Source organism: Engraulis encrasicolus, chromosome 12 (assembly GCF_034702125.1).
Source record: "Engraulis encrasicolus isolate BLACKSEA-1 chromosome 12, IST_EnEncr_1.0, whole genome shotgun sequence".
NCBI classification, from domain to species: domain Eukaryota; kingdom Metazoa; phylum Chordata; class Actinopteri; order Clupeiformes; family Engraulidae; genus Engraulis; species Engraulis encrasicolus.
Genome location: NC_085868.1, coordinates 50290468 through 50307947, shown reverse-complemented (window position 1 = coordinate 50307947; position 17480 = coordinate 50290468). Strand labels below are relative to the sequence as shown.

The 17480-nt window shown below is 43.5% G+C and overlaps 1 protein-coding gene across 1 annotated transcript; it reads left to right on the top strand.

The window, feature by feature from the left end:
* The first annotated feature begins 7723 nt into the window (after positions 1–7723).
* LOC134459900 (interferon-induced protein 44-like) lies at positions 7724–15671 on the top strand. Its single transcript, XM_063212404.1, has 6 exons — positions 7724–7768; positions 10558–10824; positions 11154–11187; positions 11883–12081; positions 14822–14971; positions 15323–15671. Exons 1-6 carry the CDS (start codon positions 7735–7737, stop codon positions 15530–15532), a joined length of 894 nt encoding a protein of 297 aa, XP_063068474.1. The 5' UTR covers positions 7724–7734; the 3' UTR covers positions 15533–15671.
* The last annotated feature ends 1809 nt before the right edge of the window (positions 15672–17480 follow it).

The following is a 17480-nucleotide window of genomic DNA, read 5'->3' as shown; positions in this document are numbered from 1 at the left end:
CCACTGAGGGGCGTCATTGGCACACGTACTACCCAGAGCCGTATATAGATATCTCTATATACATCTCTCTCTCTCTCTCTCTCTCTCTCTCTCTCTCTCTCTCTCTATACATATATATATATATATATATATATATATATATATATATATATATATATATATATATATATATATATATATACATATATGACAATAGTGTCATGTAGCCTCATAGTTAAATGGGAGAAACGTTAGATTACATTTTCTTTGTCACAGGCTAAATAGGCTACCAAACAGCAGGCTACGCCTGATGCGTGCCATGTGCGTAGGCCTATAGCTACAGACCTGCGCGCAAAGTTTGGAGTAGCCTACCCTAGGCCAGCAATGCATAGAAATGCACCGAATGCTGCTCAAAAAAGGTCAGCGGCTTTGTAAAATAGGCTATCTATTATGGGACACAATTACCAGGCATATGCTGCAGTCTGAAAACTAACTGTAGGCCTACGTGTACATTCCTGCCTTTATGCAGCATCCTTCCTTACCTAATATCATCACCACCCCCAACCAAAACGGTTTGTTATGTAATGGAATGTTCATGATGTATGTTGCACGGACCCATATCAAAGTTACTACTTCCGTTCTAGGCTTCTAGTAAACAGTTGACTAGATACCGGTGTCTGTCGTTATTACAGTTGTCAAGTTGGTATAAAGTACCCACTAAGTTATATACAGGGCTATAACTTAACATGGTGTCAGTTCAGTGGTAGACAACGCGACAACGGAAAAAGAAACGGATAACGACACAGACGACTAGTACGAAGATGACCGAGCCGAGTGAACCAACAGTGGCGATCGCCCAGCAGCAGCCGGCTCAGCCAACGGTAGCGGTTGCCCAGCAGCAGCTAGCCCAACTACCTCAGTACCTTCCCCCGGGTAAATTTGACTTTAATAACCGAAGTGACTGGCCGAAATGGGTCAAGCGATTTAATTGGTACAGGATTGCATCAGGGCTTGACAAACAGTCAGAGGAATTCCAAGTCAACGCGTTCATGTACTCGGCGGGAGAGGAGGCTGAGGATGTTTTGACTGCGCTCCCGTTGACAGAGGCGGAAAAGTCATCCTACAAAACAGTCACAGATGCGTTCCAGAAACACTTCGTCAGCAAGAGCAGGAACGTCATCTACGAGAGGGCCTGTTTCAACCGTCGCAACCAGCAACCCGGTGAGTGGAGTCTTTTATTACTGCCGTACATACCCTAGCAGAACATTGCCAGTTCGGGGCCCTAAGGAATGAGTTAATAAGAGATAGGATTGTAGTGGGCATCCTAGATGAAAGACTGTCAGAACGTTTACAACTTGATGCAGAACTCACCTTAGAGAAGGCAATAACGCAGGTCAAGCAGAGTGCGGCAGTAAAGAAGCAACAACCGGTGCTGAGGGGGGCCGAGATGACAGCAGGACAGCAGGTAGAGGCGATAACAAAGCAGCAGAGGGGACGGAAAGTTGGATATGAAGGAAGGGACAGCACGGCAGCAGGCTGTGGCAATTGCGGGTACTAGAAACAACATCCTTGGAGTGAATGCCCGGCCCGCAATGCAGAGTGCCGAAAGTGTCACAGAAAGGGACATTATGCGAAAACGTGCAGATCATCAAAAGGGCTGCATAACATCATGCAGAGGTATATGACAGATGAAGAGGAAGACTTCGCGTTTCTGGGAGAAGTTAGATCTACAGGAGAGGACGAATGGGTCGGAGTTGTGCAGCTGAACGGGGAGGAGACATCATTCAAGCTGGATACGGGGGCTGCAGTCACCGCTATTCCCAGCAACACATACTCCAGCAGACTCCATGGGGCTCTACACCAACCACGGAAGGTGCTCTATGGCCCAGGCCACCACAGACTGCAGGTAGAGGGATACTTCAAAGGGAGCCTGACATTGAGGGGAAAAACAACTAGGCAGGATGTTTATGTTGTTAATGAACTGTCCAAGCCTCTGTTAGGCCTCCCTGCGATTATGGCCCTCAATTTGGTGCAGCGGGTCCATACAGTGGAAACACAGCAGAAAGACTTTAAAGTGCTGTTCCCCACTGTGTTCACCGGCCTGGGGGCATTAAAGGAGCCTTACACCATCGCACTAGAGTCCGACGCCGTCCCTCATGCTCTGTCTTCTCCACGCCGAGTGCCTCTTCCCCTCCGTGACAAAGTAAAGACTGAACTAGACCGTATGGTCAGCATGGGTGTCATCTCCAGGGTGACACAACCCACCCCCTGGTGTGCTGGGCTGGTCGTAGTGCCGAAGCCCAACGGCAAGATACGGCTGTGTGTCGACTTGACCCAGCTCAACAAGTGGGTTCAGAGGGAACGACACATCCTCCCAGCCGTCGACCTTACCCTGGGCATGCTCGCCGGGGCAAAAGCGCATTCACCAAGCTCCGGCTTCTGGCAGATCCCGTTGGCAGAGGAAAGAAAGCTGCTGACGACCTTCATCACCCCGTTCGGGCGGTACGCATTCAACCGCTTGCCGTTCGGGATTTCCTCTGCACCCGAGCACTTTCAGCGGCGTATGTTGCAGATGCTGGAGGGCTGTGCAGGCGCAGTGTGTCACGCCGATGACATCTTGGTGTATGGAGACAGCCAGGCCCAGCATGACGAGAGACTCTGTCAGGTCCTAAAGAAACTCCAGGAGGAGGGGCTGATATTGAATGGGGAGAAATGTGAGTTCAGCAAGGACAGCATTACGTTCCTGGGACACCGTGTCTCCGCCGACGGCGTGACGCCAGACCCAGAAAAGATCAAGGCCATACAAGACATACCGGCACCGAATGACGTGGAGGGGGTGAAAAGACTCATGGGTATGGCGAACTACCTGAGTAAGTTTCTGCCACACCTTGCGTCGTACACACACCCAATCAAAGACCTGCTGTGCGGAAAGAATGACTGGTGCTGGGAAGCGCCACAGGAAGAGGCTTTCAAGAGACTCAAGCTGGAGCTCAGCTCTACGCAGGTGCATGGAGCATGGAAGCCGATCGTCTTCATCTCACGAGGTATATCAGACACAGAAAGACACTATGCTCAGATTGAGAAGGAAGCCCCGGCAGCTACGTGGGCATGTGAGCGTCTGTCCTCTTACCTGCTGGGACTGAATTTCAGGTTGGAAACAGACCACAAGCCCCTAGTGCCATTGCTTAGCACCAAGGCGCTCGACGAACTCCCACCGAGAGTGCTGAGGTTCTGGCTGAGGCTGCTGAGATTCTCATTCGACATTGTGCACGTGCCAGGGAAGAGTCTGATAACAGCGGACACTTTATCCAGGGCTCCAATCCAACACACCTTCACAAGGGAGGAGAAGGAGAGGGAGGCAGAGGTCAAAGTGTTCCTGGACGCCGTCACTCAGAGCCTCCCTGTCACAGAACATCGCCTGAACGAGATCGCGGCAAAGCAGCAGGCTGACCCAATCTCTGCACAGCTGATCCGGTACTGCAAGACTGGGTGACCAGAAAGACACGCACTGCCACTCCAGCTGACCCCCTTCTGTACTGAAAAAGACAACTTCACCTTGAACGGACAGCTGCTACTCAGAGGTCAACGCATCGTCATCCCAAGCGAGCTGAGGGGGGAGATCTTGCAGCAGCTTCACACAGGGCACCAAGGAGTCGTCAAATGCAGAGCCAGGTCCGGCCAGTCAGTCTGGTGGCCAGGTGTGTCGATCCTCATCAGGCAGATGGTGGAGGGCTGCAATATCTGCTTACAGCACCGGGCCGAGCAGAGAGAGCCACTGCTGACAACTGCAGTGCCCGAGAGACCATGGCAATGTGTCGCCACAGACATGTTTTTCTTCTTTTCACTTACCTGCTGGTCGTGGACTATTTTTCACGCTACATAGAAGTGGCGCACCTCAGAGTAGCTACTGCTGAGACAGTAGAGGCTGCTCTCAAGGAGGCGTTCAGTCGCCATGGAACGCCGGAGACCGTGATGTCCGACAACGGCCCGCAGTACAGCGGTTCGATGTTCCAGTCCTTCGCCAGAGAGAGTATGGGTTTACTCACGTCACCAGCAGCCCCAGGTACCCACAGGCCAACGGCGAGGCGGAGCGGGTGGTTGCCACAGTCAAAGGGCTGTGGAAAGGAGGCGGCGACAAGGCCAGGGCGCTGCAGACCTACCGCGCCACACCCCTGCAGAGTGGCTACTCTCCTGCACAGCTTCGGACTAGTGTGTGTACTTCAAGGTGATTCACTAGTCCAAATGGGATAAAGTGCAGAGAAAGAATTTCCCCTAGGGGACCAAAAATTGGCTCCAATCCAAATTGGCTCCAATTGGCTTCAATTGGCTTCAATTCTCATGGGGAGGCAGATCCGCTCTGACATTCCCCAAGTTCCAGCTACACTGCGTCCTGGGTGGCCAAACCTCAGACAGTTCCGGAAGGCGGAAAAGCGGGCGAAAGAGGATCAGCAGCGCCGGTACAACCTGCGCCACAGAGTCCGGGTCCTGCCGCAGCTGCAGTCAGGCCAAGAGGTTTGGCTGCCTAGTGAAAACAAACAGGGGACTGTTGTCCAGAGTGCGCCTACTCCCAGATCCTACATCATCCACACTGATGAAGGCTCAGTTAGGTGAAACCGCATACACATGCGTCCCATTCACACCACACAGACACCTTCACCTGACATCGCTAAAGCACCTGAGGTCACCGCAGAGTCAGGTAACCCAGACCCACATGCACACACAACTACAAACACAAACACGCAAACATATACAAATACTGATACATCCAACACGTACATCACGGCATCAGGCCGAGTTTCACGCCCTCCCAGACGTCTGAATTAATGAGAGACTTTTGGGACTAATGAAGGGAAAAAGGGGGGGGGGGGGAATGGGAGTAAACAAAGATGGTTTTAAATGATATTGTCTGAGAAGAGAATTTAATGTTACATTCAAAAGAATACTTGATATGTTCTAATGAAAAGAAATGGATTTGAATAATTTACGCATATTGTTTAGATGCATGTTTAGAGTACATGATCTAATCGTTTGAATTGAAAGTAATATGTAAATTAATGTCATGATTTGCATTGAAAGGAATAGGAGACTCACGGGTAATAAGTTACTATGAATTACATGTTAACGTAATTGATTTTCTACAATGAAGTTCTAACTATACAAGTAAATGGTTATATCTATATATGCAGTTAAGTAATAATACTAATGGTTATGGGAACTGTTTTAAATGGATAACTAACTTAAGGGGGAGATGTTATGTAATGGAATGTTCATGATGTATGTTGCACGGACCCATATCAAACTTCCGTTCTAGGCTTCTAGTAAACAGTTGACTAGATACCGGTGTCTGTCGTTATTACAGTTGTCAAGTTGGTATAAAGCACCCACTAAGTTATATACAGGGCTATAACTTAACACGGTTGATGATGCGCATATTAGTTATTCATGAACAGAATAACTAATATTATAGCCAACTCGTAGGCTATAGGCTATAGGGCCTACTGGGCGCGGTGGGCGCTGATATGCCCACCGTTGAATCCAAAGGTAAAGTTACAAGCGGCGAGAGAATCCAAAACAAACTCACATTGTGAAGTATCACAATCCGAAATGTTTCTTCAAGTGGACAAACTCAAAACAATAACAATATTTTAACAAATGACTACATCAACAAAGTATAGGCTACAAATCACAGCACCGACAGAACAGAATTTGCGCTGAACTTGGTTGATGTCCCTCTCGTTTGATAGGTTTCGATTTCCCTTCATCACCCCAAAAATAAATAAATAAACTTTTTGGCGCGCTGGCAACTTCACCCGCAATTTAACTCAGGAGGAGCAGTGTGATGGCAAGAGTAGGCCAGGCTGCATGTATACAGACAAGCCCACTCAAAGCACACCTCACCACACACACCAAAATGATGGCCATTGCCAGAACACAATGCACGATGAGAGACACAAAATAACACACATGATCGTGATGCTTCATTCTCTATGGAGCCCCTAAAATGACATGAGGGTAAAAAAAAAAATCCATGATTCCAGACACTTTCTGAAGGAAGGTTAGATGATTTAGGCAAGTGTGGTCACATGACATTATTCTTGGTTGTGATAGGCGGACTCTGAAGGAATGCCTCAGTCACACTTACAGAGGGCTATCATATTATGTCCCTCATGCATGGAGGCTTATAAAAAACATCAGGTGATACCAATATGTCATTTTTTGGGTCCTGGACTCCTGGCCCAGGTACAACAGATGTGGTTGAAGGATTCCACTGAATGTGTTTTGTAACAGCCTTTGATGTTTCAAGATAGGAACAGGTGCCAGCCAGACAGTCAGGTGCCAGACATTACTTGAGGTACAGAAGGGTGTGCCATGATGGCCACATTGATATGGTGTGTGTGTGTGTGTGTGTGTGTGTGTGTGTGTGTGTGTGTGTGTGTGTGTGTGTGTGTGTGTGTGTGTGTGTGTGTGTGTGTGTGTGTGTGTGTGTGTGTGTGTGTGTGTGTGCACTCTTCACAGCAAAATGACTATTCCTGCACACTGACATGTGGGGAAATGCTTATAAACTGTGAGAAAGTTTTGCTTTGTATCAGCAGTAATATAGACAACTTGCTGTGTGTTGCTGGAAATGTTTCATGATTGTAGAGGGAGAAGCTTACTGGGCTTCTGGTATGAATATCGGAATCCTCAATGGGCTATGTGCATGTGTGCGTTGGTGGATGAATTTAGAGTAATAATTTATACCAACAATGCAAACAACACTCATTAATGGAAGATTTGTCAGCTGAAGCCAGCGTAGTTTTCCCTTTTCGGTTTCCCTGCAGGTGGGAAGTGGAATATCACAAGGAGGAATTAAATTAAATTTTGAAGGGCCTCACACCTGACTTCCAGAACCAGTGAAAGGAAGATAATAGTATTTAATTTTAGCTTTAGCATATACATTTTTTCATAACCGCAAGCCTTTTGTGTTAGCCTAGTTAGTGATCATTTACGCACGCCCCTGGCTTGTTTTTACCAACCTCACCAATCGTTTTCCACTTTCGATTTCACAAAACAAGATTAACCAGTCCCACCAGTTTTCCGGACTTAGTCAAGCATTAATACAGCCATATTATACACTACTGAGTGAAGAGTTAACCGGACTTCAATGTAGACAGGAACTCTCCCGAGGTGAGTAGGATAGACAGTTTATCTGGCCTAAAATTTCGTGCAGGCATTTTTTTTTTATAATGCATAGAAAACCATATGATTAGGTAATTAAACGATTATTTTTGTTCAACAGTTTAAAAGGGGCACACAGCAAAGCCCTCCTCTACTATATTTCTGTCTCGCTGCTGGCAGTGGCTTTTAGCAAATAAATCTGATCATCACAACTTGGACTGGCTAGTACCAATTTTCAATGTATTTTGTAAGCATTTGAAACAGGCTACAGTTATATATAGGTTAAATATTATCCACATTAGGGTGAAATGTTTTTTCAAAGTGCTTACAATAATTTGAATATGGCTGTTCAATCTCGTTCGGAATGGCAGAAATTTGGCAATAATAATGTAGGATAGTAATTGCACTGTAGAGCACCCACAATTTATAGGGGAAGGAGAGAAACCAATGTTGATTGGGGCTCTTTTGGAATGATCCACCCCTGTCATGTTGCCTACTGCATATTGTACTACATAAAATGTGTCCATGTTGTGAGGATATTCGAATTTCTTTTGTCATGGACAGTTTGTATTTTTTTTTAACTCCTCAGTGCCAGTCATGTTTCGAGGTTCATGGTTTTCTACGACACCAGGTAAGATAGGCTAACATTGTGGCCTTAACATATGATTGTAAAATGGCAACAAAAAATCAGTAGCTCTTGTGATTCTTATGTATGTAACTGTAGTAAATCATGTGCTGTTCAATATCCAAAGGTTTTTTGTGTCAATTTTGACATTGTGAAAAAAGAACAAAAAGCCAAAAACAGGAATTTTACATTTTTAATGTTATATTATTTGTAATGAGCAATAAATTAAATGTAAACACACTGATGGCACACTCATAAAGTGCACAATTGAAATACAATAATGTAAAGAATACATTCAGACAACAACACTACATCCCTGTAATCCAGATAGTAAATATCCTCACTGCAAGACGATCAATACGATTTCTCAACTTAACCCCTTAGCGCAGAGCCTATGTTATAACCAGGGTTGGGGAGTAACGGATTACATGTAACGGCGTTACGGTAAAAGAATACAAAATCAATGTAATTGTAATCCGTTACATTACAAGCAAAAAAATATGTATTCAGATTACAGTTACATTCAGTGGGAATGGGGATTACTTAACAGGATTACAATTCTTGCGAAATTGCGTCTTTGGTCCCTTTTATTTATTTAATTATTATATTAACTGATTTATTTATTCATTTATTGCTATGCCGCGGCTTGTATGTTGTGATTTTTGGTTTTTCGCCGGATGACGACAGTGACAGTAGCATTCCTGACCGACCTACGTTCTCTCAGCCTTGCTTCCCTTCCCTGCTGGTGGGAGTGTTCAATAGTTCGTTGTCGTTGCATCAATCACTCAGTCAAAGAAGTACAGAGCAGTCGTGAGCAATGGAGAAAAATGCATTTACCCGGTGGAAATACAATAAACATTTCATTTTCAAGGAAGACAAGGGCGCCAATATCGATGTCCAGTGCCGGTTGTGCCAACCCAAAGTCAATATCTTGTCAGCGTCGAAAGACACAACGTCTAACTTAAAGAAACACCTCCTGGTAAGACTGCTAATATTCAGCATGCATGCAACATGTGCGTCAGCACTTTCAGGTCATACATAGCCTACTCTGGAAAAAAAAAATATCATGGGATGGCGAGGCTTTTCAAAACATTGGTGTTGTCAAGACCGTAATGTCCTTGTAGAGCCATTTCATAACAGTCAATTAAAAAAGAAAAGTAATCCAAAAGTAATCCGTTACATTACTTAAATATTGAAGTAATGGGATTACATTACTGAATACATTTTTGAAAGAGTAATTTGTAACTTTACCGGATTACATTTAAAAAGTAACTTCCCCAACCCTGGTTATAACCTTACTGTCACCAAAATTGTAATGGCTATGTCTTAATCAGTTTCTTACGGCTCTTGGTAATATCATAGTGTGACGGAGGTCAACTTGCACCTGTTTGCCCCCCTCGGGGCTGCAAACCTGCAACCTCGTCAACTATATGGGAGGCACAGTACGATACCGCTGGACTAAAGGACCAGTCCCTCAGCCCAACGGCATCAACACTGTATGAGGCTTTGGGGGGGATGTTTACCAACGTTCAACGCCAACTCTGCTAGTTGGCCTCCGTTACAATATGACTGTTGTTATGATGTAATTGGGTATTTTCAGCAAATAGTGAATAGGCCCGCCGGTGACCCCATCTGCAGTAAGAGGCTACGCAGATTTGAGACGATCTTGCACTAGATTTCACGATTTACGAATTAATATTGTCATATTGCCCAGCCCTATTGCTAGGTCTTGTTAGCGGGCTAGTTGGCTGAACAAAGACGCAAGTTCTTGGTACTAGTCAAAAAGCGGGTAATGCTGAATGCGAGCTAGACACAGAAAAAGAGGAAGGCGAAATGATTTCTAGGCAAATCACGAGCGAAGAGGTTTGGAAAGAAGCTTGGAGCCCAGTGTAGCTGAATTTATCTGAGGGGGCGGGATCTCAGCTAGGCAGCTCATTGGCCTAAAGGCATGATTGAAAGAGGCTTCAGCAAAAGAAGGGTTTATTTGCAAAACGGTATATCTCCATTTTGTAGAATTGACGTTTTTGTATTGGGTAATCCATTGAATTGCATTGCAAAATACATTTTATACAGGCTTAAAAAGTATGTCCTCAAAATATTTGAATGGCAAGAATTCACACATGGGTGTTAGAACTTCTGAACGATCATTTCCAATAATAAAATGCAAAAGTAAAAAAATGGAGATACACCGTTTTGCAAATAAACCCTTCAAATGGTCATGCAAGAAGCGTAACCCACAGTGATTGTTGTGATTGGACCAAAAGAGAACTGGTTGCAACAACTAAACAAATATACTACATTGCTCCATTAAGCTTTTAGGGCTAAAATGTAGTAGTGGGCTAGCCTAGTAAACCAGCGCCACCCGCTGGACGCCAAACATTTTTGGCTGGCGAGTGGGTCTGGCCTCGGATCGAAAACATTTTGAACACTGTGCCCTGAATCTGGCGAACCAATCACAACGCAGAGATTTGTTTTGAATCAAAGCTGGCGGGGTTTTGAGGGAGTGACGACGAAGCTCACAACGTTGGGAAAGCACATCAACGAGAAAGATCGCTGATTGGTCAGAGCACCAGCCTATAATAGGCACAGGCACGGTTTGAAAAACAACAGATTGTTCTCATCAACAATCTTCGGATGTATCGTTCATCGATGCCAGACTAAATTACACATCCAGTCTCACATTTAGGCTGGTTTATCAGGCTAGCAGTCGACTGATAATAGGAACAGAGAGCACCACTTTGTATTTATGCATCTTCTTGATCCGCCTCTAAGAATCTGCCTCTATGGTTTTCCAGAGTTTAAATCAACAGTTCCCGACCAGAAGGTGAAAAGAGAGCAGAAGGTTGAGATCAAGGTCAATGTCAACTTGGAGGACTTGAAGGTCGACTGGACTAAGGATGGGGCAACACTATTTGATGGAGGCAGGATCCACTTTAGCCAGAAAGAAAAGACTTTAACGCTAACCATTGATAAAGTGGAGGAGGTGGATGATGGCAAATACACAGTCACCATCACCAAAGACTCAAGAAGTGCATCATACTCTGTCAAAGTCACGGTTCTTGGTATGTTGTGATGAAAGACACTCATTTTACTTACAGTGCATTAAAAAAGCAATGCAATAGTCACACAGCAATGTACTGAGTTGAAATTTACTCTGTAGGTCTACATGTAACATTTGCTGTAGAGCTGAAATTAGTAATTTTAGTAAGTCATTTTACTCTACACAATGTTGTAAATATCTAGATTTATATAAGTTACATATGTTTACACTGAAATATTGTCAGTCCAATTTTTATTGTCCACACAGTATTATCACATCATCTTTGATGTCCGATATGAATGCTGTTTTCAGTGAGTACGGTGTGCATGTGTCGTTCTTTATGTTTTACAGATTATGAACATAATTGGCGGGTCATACGTTGGGGGTAAATATATTGCACCACTCTCTGCTGTAGTTTCCTTGTTGTCACTTTATTGTAGCAACGAGGATTACATAAAGAATCACACTTGTGTTTCACCATATACAGTAGGTCTGTGTGTTTAACCTCAAATGTGCAGTTTAAACTAAAACATAAACTCTCACACAGACACACACACACTAACCGCACGAATAGACCAGGCGCGATGCGATTCAAGCGACAGAGTGCAGCAGCAAGCGATACAAGCGATACAAGCGGTACAGGCAGAAGGCAAAGCATTCAAGCATTCCCATTGGCTGTGGTCACTGACCTCTATACAGTCATTGGCTGTTGCGGCTGGTCGCCGAACCGCGTCATAGAAAGTTGAAAGGATTTCAACTTCAAACTGTCGCTCTCGTCGCGCGATTCACCTCTAGTCTCCAGAATCGCTTTTGTCGTGCGACTCAAAAGTCAATTACTTCCGTCGCTCACCTCGCTCAAGTCGCACTTGGTCTATTTGTACGGTAAGCCACAGCCACTCTCATAACATGAAGTGTATACAGACATCAAGCAGAAATTACCATGAGTTATAATGTATGTAGGTAGGCAGAAATGGACATATACAGTCATGTTTCCAAACGTCTGGTATACAGTAGGTTTATTACTTTAGTAGGCCTAGGTTTATTACTGACACCTACTTTACGTTGTTATGTGTTTCACAGGGAAAAAGTGGACGTCATGCACGGCCTAGAGGACATGGCACTTAAAAACCCAGAGACAAAACACGTCCGTTTGCTGCTGCTCGGGCCTGTGGGCGCTGGCAAGTCCAGCATCATCAACTCCATCAACAGCATCTTCCAGGATCGGGTGATGATTGGAACACTGGTTGCAGCCACACCCAGTTTCTCCTTCACCAGAAATGTGAGTAATTGGGTTTGACATGGCTCTGTGGGGCTAGGGCACTGTACAATTACACCAGGGATTGTTTCCTCATCCTTCTCCATCTCTCTCTCTCCCCACTTATTTCCTGTCTCTCTCACTGTGAGTTGTATCCTAACATATTTATAAAATCTGAGAAATAAGCATCTGCACGGTACAAAATGGTGTGCCAATATTTCACAGTAAAGTTATATAAATCCAGTCAAATTACTCTATGACAGTAGGACTTAACCAGGTGGACTTTCACTTTAATGTTCACAAGGAGCAGAGCATCTGATTCTTTATTAATCCTAAAGGAAATTCACATTTCCAGCAGCATACACATAGCACACCTCTATACACATTCACATACGGCGCACAGTACATTAAAATGCACACAGTACATCCACATCCTGTATATCAGTATATATAGCTACATCTAAATGCACACAATACATCCAGTGCTGTACATCTGCATATAGTTAAATTCACATCTGTACATCTAAATTCACACTGCATGGCATTTCCTGTCCTAGTGCAAGAGGGTTCACAATGTAGGAGCGGGGAAGGAAGCAACAAATTGGTCATGGCACAGGCGACCAGAATATACAGTACAGAAGGAAGTACTGAAGTACTGCTCCTTTTAACCTTTTATTGACCAATAGCACTTTGTCTGTCCTGTGTTATCTGTTGTTGTTGTCTCTACAGTCTATGCGTTTACATGAGACACTTAAGTCCGATTTAACTCACTTTAAATCTGATTAAAACTTAATTCCGCTCTAAAAATATCATGTAAACACTTACCGAACAGGATTTAAGTTTATTCTGATTTAAACTTAAGTCCGATTAAAGTGGGTGGTTTATTCCTCTTTTAAATACGATTAAACACGTTCCTCTGTCATGTAACATTTTTTTCAGAATTACAATAAGTCCAGTCACTCCACTCATGCTCGTTGGCCACACGATGGCGCCAAGAGCTTGTGCTCTTTGCTAGTGAGAAAAAAATGGCGGCACTTCCTGTTGATTTTCACATGAAAGATTTACTTAATTTAAAGTCCCTAAGCGACTATAAATGTTGTGGCTTCCATATATTGATGTAAAAGTGCCCCACGAAGTAATGAAGCACAACAAAGTTACTCCACATCACCCTTTGATCAGTTCGTTTTTCTAGGTGGGTAAGCTAACTAGCATTTGAAAGAACCAGCCCAAAGGGGATGTCAACAGCCTTGAGTCCGACTGAGGGAATTCATTTTCGGGCAGAAGATTAGCTTCTGTCCCAGTAGTAAACAGAGTTCCCCGGAGGTTTGGCGACCACGCCCCCACACCTTATTTGGCTCGCTCAGCACGTGCATCCTCCGTCCAATCGCAATGCTTTCTTTTCCCCAGACGTTTAATCAGATTTAAGTGAAAGTGCCATGTATACACGTCGCAAAATAACTCTTAATCCGATCTATTTAAATATAATTTATTGAATCGGACTTAAAAACATCATGTAACTGTGCTGATGTTGTCTTGCTGCACATCACTGATTCTTGAGAATGTGGTGAAAACAGGTTTTAATTTTGAAAGGAAAAAAGGTCTTGACCTCCGTTAGATGTTACCACCGTTAGGTTTTGACATCAAGCCTCCAAATGTGCCTCAGCGTAGGCTAGAGTATACATTTGGATCACAATGATTACTAATATATCTTATAATGTTTCATTCAGTGAAATATGGAACAAGCCGACAAGCTATGGAATAAAATCTGACGGTGGTGACGTCTGACGGTGGTTACAAAAAAACTACTATTTTACATCATTGTTTGTTCACATTAGCCATTTTGTTTTCGCCATTTTCGTTTCTTACACATTAATTAATTATTACCACACTGACAGTGTTGACAGTTTATGGTTGTGACAGTACCAGTATTATAGGTTTGAAAAGGGGTCCTCTGTAATGACAATGACCTTGTACATGTACATGTAGTTAAAGAGAAAACACGCACATCCGTCTCAAAAAATTGGGTGCAGGACCAAAAAAAAATACAATGAAAAAATTGAATGAAAAGTCCGCGACACCAAGCTCCCGTTGCTCTTTTTAATGTAACGTTTCGGGCAGCATGCCCTTCATCAGACAATCAAATTGTCTGATGAAGGGCATGCTGCCCGAAACGTTACATTAAAAAGAGCAACGGGAGCTTGGTGTCGCGGACTTTTCATTCAATTTTTTCCTTGTACATGTACATGCCTGAATTTATTGTCTTTTAACCCCTTAGCGCAGCACCTATGTTATAACCTTACTGTCACCAAATTTGTAATGTCTATGTCTTAATCTGTTACTTAAGGCTCTCGGCACTATCATGTCGTTATGATGTAGTTGAGTATTTTCAGCAAATAGTGAATAGGCCAGACGGAGACAACATCTGCAGTAAGAGGCTACAAATATCTGATGGTGGGCGATGAATGTGTGAATTAGAACTTTTATAGCTGGGACATATTTTTTTTTCCAAATTTCAAAAATCAGTGACATTTAATTGCCCCTTTTGGGGACAATAAAGTTGAAGTTGAAGTTGTTCCATGGCCACCATTTTGAGCAATGGTGGTGGCAGGTAGCAGGTGGATGGTGATATCTACAGTATGTAAGGCTTAGGTAATGTGCTACACCTGATAAAAGTCACTTCATTTTCATATTTTTATTTATATTTATTTTTATTAATTTTATTTTTTATTCTTAATTTACTTGTACTGTCATTATTACCTTTCAGTACAATACGTATGAAATCACCACTAAGCAGGGCAAAGCGTTGCCATTCGTGTTCAATGACATCATGGGGCTGGAGACTAGCGCTGAGGAAGGCATACACCTCGAAGACATCAAGAGTGTCATAGGCGGACACATCCCAGAAGACTACATGGTAAGATGACTACACACACACAAACAATCCTCATCATCCTTTTCAGCGTCAGATAGATACACGTATATCCCAGAGGAGTATAGGGCAAGATGATCAAACACACACACACACACACACACACACACACACACACACACACACACACACACACACACACACACACACACACACACACACACACCAAACAAAGGACAAACATACAGTAGAAATAGTACCAAGTGCAATCTGAATGTGTTTGCATTTATGTTGTGCTTTTCAAGACATTCAATGCATGATGTTCTCGAAAACATGCTCAATACGTGATACTGCATGATGAATACATGTGCATACCGTTTTCTTTGGTTTGTTCAGTTTGATCCTTCGCACCCACTGTCCAGTCACGACCGGCGCTACAACATCAGCCCTGCACTGTCTGACAGGGTCCACTGCCTGGTCAGTGTGGTGGCTGCTGACAGAGTGTCGCCCGGCTTGGATAAATATCTGGAGAAGATGCGGGAGGTCAGGAAGCACGCTAGTAAATTGAGTAAGACTTTTCAACATGAACATGATTTGTTGCAGTAATTTTAACGAATTTATTCTAGCAAGACTGATAGGCTTACTGAAAGGTAAAAAAGAAATGAGGCACACCCAAATTTGCAAAAAGTTTTCATAAAATAACATAAAAGAGAAGCAAACAGCAGGAGACACTGATAATGGGATAAGCCCATGGTTTGCCACTCCAATTTATATCTAAACATTTTGTTTGTCAGCATTTACCTTACCATTTTGAGCTTCATTTCTTTTCACCCTTTATGAATAGCCTCGTTTCTCGTGGTTGGGTGACGAAAGGGGGAACTGACATTTGGGGTAGTTTGGTTCTGGGGGGAAGAATAATGCGGACGGACGTCAACAATCAAGCGTGAGTGAAGGCTAACTGGAAACAACGGTAATCAAACATTTCAACTAAGTGATTTACGGTTAAGTTTAGGGTTAGGGTTAGGGTTAAGGTTAGGGTTAGGGTTAGGGTTAAGGTTAGGGACAATGTTGGAGGAAGGGAGACATGGCATGAAGCTGACGCAACGACAGCGCTCCCCTCCCGGAATGCACGCTGCTCGGGTGGTCTCTCTCTCTCACTCGCTCTCTCTCGCCCTCTCTCTCACCCACTCTCGACGACAGCGCGCGTTGCCCAACTACGAAAAATGAGGCTATATCGTAGCGGCACCACGAAGCATACAGTTGATTTTCCGCGAGACTGGGCTCATTATGATCACCCCCTGTGCCCCCTCCAGGCTAAAGCATGCCAGTGCACGGGCAGTGCTGGAGCTTGGGGTGGTTAACTGGTGATCATAAGCACCTGTGCAGACAGGTGGAGGCTATGAAAGCCACCCTCTGCCTTTTGTCAGTAGGCACCAAGGAGAGATAGATATACAGCTCCAGGCCTTTTTATTAGAATACCATGAAAAAGTTGATTTATTTCTATAATTCCATCAATAATGCTAAACTGTCATGGATTGTACATTCATGGCCCAGTTTTTTAACTATTCCAATCATTATTTTTTATATATATATATACGTTGGACTTCCAGCTCAAAAAACCCATGAATTGGGGAATTCGCATTATTAGAATATTGTTATAAAATCAAATTTTTCTTCATCAAAATTCGGGTCACATTAAATCAGTTGAAATTTGGTACTTCCTACATAACATGCAATGGTCAATACTTGGTTAGGACATTCTCTGTCTTCATAATGGCCATGATGCGTTTAACATTGAAGTCAATGGCAAAACAGTGCATGGGAGTTATGGAAGCCCAGATATCCTTGATGCTTTGCTGTCAGCTGTTCTTGTTTGTTGACCTGGTGCCCCACACTTCACTCTTCAATATACCCTGTAGATTTCCATGCCACGTTTTGGTGTTAACTCACCAGTTTAATTCTAACTCAACAGAAATAAAACCCCATTCATTTTCAATGGGGTTTAATTTCTGGTTATTTAGAATTAAACTGGTGAGTTAGCGCCAAAACGTGGCATGGAAATCTACAGGGTATATTGAAGAGTGAAGTGTGGGACACCAGGTCAGCTATACAAAAACAGCTGACGGCAAAGCATCAAGGATATCTGGCCTTCCATTACTCCCATGCACTGTTTCTGCCATTGACTTCAATGTTAAACGCATCATGGCCGAATATTAAGACAGAGAGAGTCCTAACCAAGTATTGAACATTGCATGTTGTGTAGAAAGTACCAAAGTTCAACTGATTTGATGTGCACTGATGTGAAACAAATTTTGATGAAGATAATTGTGATTTTATTACAATATTCTAATGATGCGAATTCCCCAATTCATGTTTTTTTTGAGCTGGAAGACCAAAATGTGTAAACATAAACAATTTAATGATTGGAATAGTTAAAAAACTGGGCCATGAATCTACAATCCATGACAGTTTAACATTATTGATGGAATTATGGAAATAAATCAACTTTTTCATGGTATTCTAATAAAAAGGCCTGGAGCTGTATATGAGGGTT

Bases quoted from the DNA above. Each gene is read 5' to 3' on its own strand.
- LOC134459900 (XM_063212404.1), top strand. From the start codon at position 7,735: ATGTTTCGAGGTTCATGGTTTTCTACGACACCAG. The intron at 11,188-11,882 runs GTAAATATATTG...TGTGTTTCACAG, and splicing joins TGGCGGGTCATACGTTGGGG to GGAAAAAGTGGACGTCATGC. The intron at 14,972-15,322 runs GTAAGATGACTA...TGGTTTGTTCAG, and splicing joins ACATCCCAGAAGACTACATG to TTTGATCCTTCGCACCCACT.